This window comes from Cariama cristata, unplaced genomic scaffold (genome assembly GCF_000690535.1).
Source record: "Cariama cristata isolate BGI_N322 unplaced genomic scaffold, ASM69053v1 scaffold27290, whole genome shotgun sequence".
In the NCBI taxonomy this organism is placed as follows: domain Eukaryota; kingdom Metazoa; phylum Chordata; class Aves; order Cariamiformes; family Cariamidae; genus Cariama; species Cariama cristata.
In genome coordinates, this window is record NW_009593387.1 from 1 (window position 1) to 6,038 (window position 6,038).

Here is a 6,038-nt window from a genome sequence, read left to right on the forward strand (position 1 = left end):
ACCGGCCGCTGGCCCCTGCCTGCGTGGCTGAGCCGCCTTTGATCTGGAAGCCCGGGCAATTAAAGGCAGGCAGTTTCACTTCCTGGGTTTCATGCAGCAAGCCCGTGTTGCAATGCAAAGCTGCAAACAGTTGGCAAATGCAATGCTTGCTTGGCATTTTTTTTTTTTTTTTTTTTAATTTGGGGTGATGTTTCCATTAGTCACTGATTGCAAGGGAAATTTATTTTTGAAAAAATTCAGGTTTTGGCCCCAGCCTGACCTGCTATCACCTCCTGACTGTGCCCAAACATACAGTGCCATGAGAAAAGGGGTACCAAAAAGGCTGAGAAATGGACCTGAGGAGAGCGTGGCGTCACGCTGCACACCGACTCCCCAGGTGCTTCACTGGTTTGGATGTCCATCAACTGCACCACACAGCCTCAGTCCCCCTCCTGAGCGGGGCACAGGCTCTGGGGGCACCGTCGCCCCTCTCCAGGACTCCCCCATGGGCATCGGGGGCCATGCAAGGAAGGGGCTTGCTGCTGCCCCAGGCACAGAGGTCAGCCAGACCCCAAACCCTTCTTTGGGTGAAGCCAGCAACGCGAGGGGTGCACTCCCTACGAACCCGGTGCGGGGAGCACAAGCCCAGGAGCATTTTTGGGGAGGTGCCGCAGGTTGAGCTGCTCTGCACCGGGAGCCCTGAACTGCTCGAAGGAAACCCCCACGCCTGCCTGTGCAACGCGGGCAGCGCCTTGACACCAAATCCCCCCAAAGGGTTTGGATGCTTGCAAACCAAAAGGAGAAGGGAAGGGGCCAGGGGAAAGGCTGAACCCCAGGGGCTGCAGGGCTCGGGGTGCGAGGGGGCGAAAGGAGAGCAACCCTGCCTGCGGAGGTACGTGGGAGCCTTCGTCCCCCCCTCCCTGGCTCCTCATCGTCCTGCAAGAGCTGCCTCTGCAGCTCTGCGTGGAGGGGAGCGTGTGGGAAGCGGCACAACCCCCAGAAGGGCCGTGTGCTAATTAAATAAAGATAATGAGGCTGAGAGTGAGATGCCAAATCAATGCTGTGGCAACTCAGGACTAGAGCGCCAAATACCAGCCTGACGTATCGCATTACAAAGCATGCCAAAGAAACTGCCTTCAGCCGGGCGGGATGAGCCCTCAGCTCCCGAGGGACCGGGATACAAGCCGCATTGTAGCAGGTCTGAATGCGAGGTCTAATCCTGGCTCTGGATGGAGATAAAGAGGAGGAGGAGGAGGAGGAGATCTTCAAAGGCCACTGAAAGTCTGGGGAAAGGGGGAGATTTACAACAGGGCTTATCCCATCTAAGCAGTAACTGGGTATTGTTATTTATTAAAATGCCATCTGGCACTCCGGAGCGCTCCTCGCCTGTGCGGTGAAGCCTCGGTGGCTCCCCGGGGCGGGAGAACCGAAACGGCAGCTCCGCGGGGCTGCATCCACACCTCTCCCCATGCCGCGGGGGCAGAGAGCCTTCTCGGCAGTGCCGGGCTGCCAAAACAGGGTAAGGGAACATCCAGCCGAAAGCAGAAAAGGGAGTTGTGCCTCCGGCTTCTCCCAGCCCTTCTTCAGCTGTTTCCACTTAAAACACACGATCATATGGCGGAAAATCTGATCCTACAAGCGCGGCGCAATTTTCCCAGAGAAACGTGAGGACACCACCGCTTCTGCCCAGCAAGAGGGCAGGCTGCCGGATGGAGACGTGCCCGCAGCTCCGTGTGGCTTCTCTGCGTGCCGGGGAAGAAGCTGGGGCTTGGAGGGGGAAATCAAAGGCACTGGGAGAGCCGACAAATGGGTCTCTGCCCGGCTGGGGGGGATGCGGAGAGAGGACCTCGCTCCGGGCTGCAGTGATGCCCTGAGCCCAACCTGAGGAGCCCTCGGTCCTGCCTTGGGATGTCCCTGCTTGGCACAGCCCAGATGCTGGTTGAAAACAGTGTTACCTTGTGCCCAAATCCCACTCCCTGCTGGGAAAGAGCAAATCCTGTGCTGCCTAAGATCTCCCAGACGAAGCAAGAAGGAAACCAGCTCCCCAGGAGCGTGGACCCCAGCACACACTTCTAAGCATGAGCTCTCCACCCAGTGATGGATGCCTGGCACTGGTGTCACAAGACTGATGCAGGGGACCGAGGCACCAAAATCGAGGCTGTGCTGGCACCGACAGTGCTGGAGGCTCTGGTCCCCCAGCAGAGTCGCATTCCCGTGGAGGCTGAGCTCTCCCGGGTCAGCCGCAGCAGCACGGCTGACAGCTTACGCTGCTCCCAAAGCCAGCGGACAGGCCAGCCTGGCCCGAGCCCCACGTCACAGGTCATCCCAAATCACATTGCCCCTGCCAAGAGCAAAGGGCCGGTGCCAAGCATCCCGTCATCGGCGAGCACAAGGCATCCAGTGCTGGGGGCCCAGCTGGCGTCCCGCTCCCTGCGCAATGCCTCCAGCCAAGGGCAGTGGTGACCTTTCTGCCCTAAACCCCAGCCACCCCAGGGCAGGGTCTTGCATGCCAGAGATGGCACCCAAGGACAAAAATCACCCCAAGGGAGAGCAACATCCATTCGGGCAGATTTTTCCTTATCAACTCAATCAACCTGGGATGAAATAGCAACACCAAAGCTGTTGTGGGAGAGCACGGCAGCTGCAAGACCCACATAGGGCTATCCTGCTGCCCAGGGTGGCTCTGCATCCCCAATATCTCTGCGTGCAGGATGCTCTTCCCTCCCCTGCCTTTGTGTCACTCCCCACCCTCCCCACAGCAAGCTCTCGGCGCTGGCAGGGGGAGCACACATCCACATACATCTGCATGGCTTCTCCCACAGCCAGCGCAGCGGGGCCCCACTCCCCACCGGGGTTTCCGAGTGCCTCCACGCAAGCAGCATGAAATCACACTTGCCAGGAACAATCACTCGCCTCAGCCATGAGCGCCGCAGGAGGGAGAGAGGGGAGATGCCGGACAGGGCAGCAGGGGCAAGAGGGAGGTTTTGGTAATGCTCAGGGGCTTAAATGTGCTGGATCCCTGCTGAGGACCATGCCTTGAGCCACAGCTCCTGGCGAAGAGACACATCCCACAGAGGACAGCACCAATGGATGCTAATGAGCATGTCACAGCAGACACCGTGCCAGTCCTGACCATGAAGGCTTTAAGGCTTCCAGATGCTGAGTCAAACTGCAGACCAGTTCTCTGAGATACCACCCTGCTCCCTTCTCAGAGAGCCTGCCCAGCTCCCAAGCCACTGAAAACAGACCGAGTTCAATGCAAAACCGCCTCCTCTGCATCACCGTGTCCATGGACAAGAGCCACGGTCACTCCACCACGGGCATACCTTGGCACTGGGTATCCTTCATGGTCGGCTCATATCCAGCAGCACACGTACACGCTCCCACGGGTACCATCCACTCGCCGTCGCCGCGTTGCAGTACAGCTTCAGGGGTACAGACACCTCCACCGCGTTGGGGATGCAGGTGCCCGGCGCTATGACCAGAGAAGTGGGCTCGGCCCCCGTTAAAGTCTCCGGGAAGATAGCAAAGCCAGCGATGGTATTGGAGCATTTCTTATAGAAAGCCCGGACAGAGATGAGGGACATGCAAGCTCCCAGGTCCTGGAAGGCCAGGTAAAAGCCATTCTTGGAGAGAGGGCCAAAGCTGCGCACCTTGGTGTTCACACGGCCAGACTCCAACTTGGAGAAGCTCTCATCTGGGGCAATTGTATCCACTTTGATATAAGGGTTCTCCATCCAGAAAGGGCTGTTTGCAGAGGCAGAATCCGTATCCGACTCATAATAGAAGAGGTTGAAGGTCTCTTTGCAGGAGCCAGGGATGTTGGGGATGCTGTTGCAGTCCCTCACGGTGAACTTCAGCTCCACGTAGACGCGCTGGACGTCCTGGCGCTGGATGAACTTGGTGCGAAGCCAGTTGTTCTGGTTGGCCTCCCGCACGTTGCATACCTGGTACGTGCGGATGGGGTTCATGGCCTCGTCGTAACCACTGACTTCTTCCCACTGCGAGCAAGAGGGGAGCAGGTTAGACCCCCCAGCTGGGGAGATCAGTGCCACAGACACATTGTGTACGGCACGGGGTGGGGGAGACCGGGCAACAGTCCACAAGGAAGAGCAGCAGCTGCACCTCCACCCGTCCCAACCCTCCTAGTCATCAAGGCGACTAAGAGCAACCTGGGCCAGGGACCATGGCGCTCCGGCTCTGCCGCCACAGAGTTAGGAGGAGATGGTTTCATGAGGCAAGAGGATAAGCATAGGAGGGAAGGGGGAAGACGCAGCCAGCTCCGTGAAGGTGCTGGCAAGCAGCCCAATTCCTGAGGCCGGGGCCAGTCATGCCCTTTGGAGGTGGGGACCGGGGCTGGCTCCAGACTTACCCCTGTCTCCGGATGAGTTGTCCATGCCAACTCAGAGGTCACCCACTTCGTGTCCATCAGGGTCTCTGGAGAGAGAGGGAGGAGAGAAAGAAGTAATTGGAGATGAAGGCCAAGATTAGAGGGAAAAAAAACAGGAGCAGTTGGAGAGAGGAGAGCAGAGTCTGACATTTCTGTGGAAAACAGCAACTTGGGGGGTGAGACGTGGTGGGAGGAGAAGGGAGCAGTGCAGACAGACTCCAGATTTCTCTTCTCCCGTCAGAACAGGAAGAGCAAGGCGTCCCTGGAGCGTCATGCCGGAGCAGGGAAGCGGCAGGACAAGGAGACGGCCAGGTGGCGAGGTGGGGATGGGGACAGGCTGCCGTCCCCAGCCATCATGCCTCCTGGCCAGTGGGGTGGGGGGTGCCAGAGGAGAGAGACCGGGTACCCCCATCAGCACCCTCCCCCTCTGCTTTGGCAGGGCGCATATTTACTGTGGCTGGGGTTGAAAGGGCCCGTTCCCATGACAGGGTGGTGCGGGCCAGGCAGGTTTATCCAGAGGAGGAGGGACTGGCAGGCTGCTCTCCCAGAGACGCCCCACATCACTCATTTTACAAGAGGGGAGAAGAATTTGACCGTCTGGCCAACATTCCTGGAGCAGACTACAAGACAAACCACCCCGGCAGCATTCCCCAAACAGCCCCAGCCCCAGCCTTGGGGGAGCCGAGACGCTTGTCTGGGAAGAGCTGCAATTGCAGGCAGCTGTCGCTAATCCCGGGCAGAGCCGTGCAGCTCCGTCCAAGCACCACGCACAAAACCCGGGATCGAAACGCAAGGATGGAGTACAACGATGTGCTCTGGGGCCGGTGCCAATGGCCCCTCTGTGGGCTGCTGGCTCTGTGACCCCCACTCCAAGGATGGGCCCCATAGGCTGTTTGGAGGGGTGCAGGCACCCCTGGGGTCCTCTGGCCCCTCTCCTGCCTAGGGCGATTTTAGGGCAAGAGGGGTGCAAATGCCAGAGGTGGGCAACAGCCCCCTTGCAGACCCTGGTGTGCTCAGTGGGGCTTTGGTGCCTGCCCTGGGCAGGGCCCAGGACCAGCTGGGAAACACTTCCCTGCTGACGGCATCCCCCTCCCTGGCTGCAGGCAAGGCTCCATCCCAGACACGGCACAGGTCCCCAGGGGTTGTCTGTCCATCCATCCATACGTCCATCCATCCCTCAGCCTGCCCTGTCCCAACACAGGGGCAGGGAGCCATGGCTCTCCAGCCACCAGAGCTGGTGGTGGGCTGGGAGTCGCTTGCTCTTGATGGCTGAGGCACAGGACGTGCTGGGGCAGCTCAGCTGTGCCAGGCACCACAGCTCAGCCCCAGAAGCGAGAAGCAGTTTCAGCTTCTTTCCTTCCACCCCAGGAAAATGACAGGCTGACCAGGCCAGGGAGGAAGCGTGGAGGAGGAAGGAAATGTTCACGCATCACAGGGTTTCGATGAAGCACCTTCCTCCCACATCCCACCCCAGGGAGACCCACCAGCAGCTCCTGAGAAAGCACCCACGGACAGGTCGGGAGCACAGGCTGCAAGTGCCACTGTGGCATAGATAAACAAGCACATTTGGGGAGACACGCGCTCTCCGACCTGCTTCGATGTTTGCCAGTATCCCAGCCTGGTCAGCGAGCCTGCCTCTCACCCAGGCTGTTCACGTGGAGCAAACACA

General features: G+C 59.3%; 1 protein-coding gene across 1 annotated transcript; it reads right to left on the bottom strand.

Moving 5' to 3' along the window:
• Window positions 1-3,285: 3,285 nt before the first annotated feature.
• LOC104169348 (ephrin type-B receptor 3-like) lies at window positions 3,286-4,416 on the bottom strand (the record flags this gene model as incomplete). Its single annotated transcript, XM_009710253.1, is given in 3 exon segments — window positions 3,286-3,390; window positions 3,393-3,980; window positions 4,352-4,416. Coding segments are annotated over 3 exon segments (758 nt in total), but the record flags the coding sequence as incomplete, so codon positions are not given.
• Window positions 4,417-6,038: the final 1,622 nt, after the last annotated feature.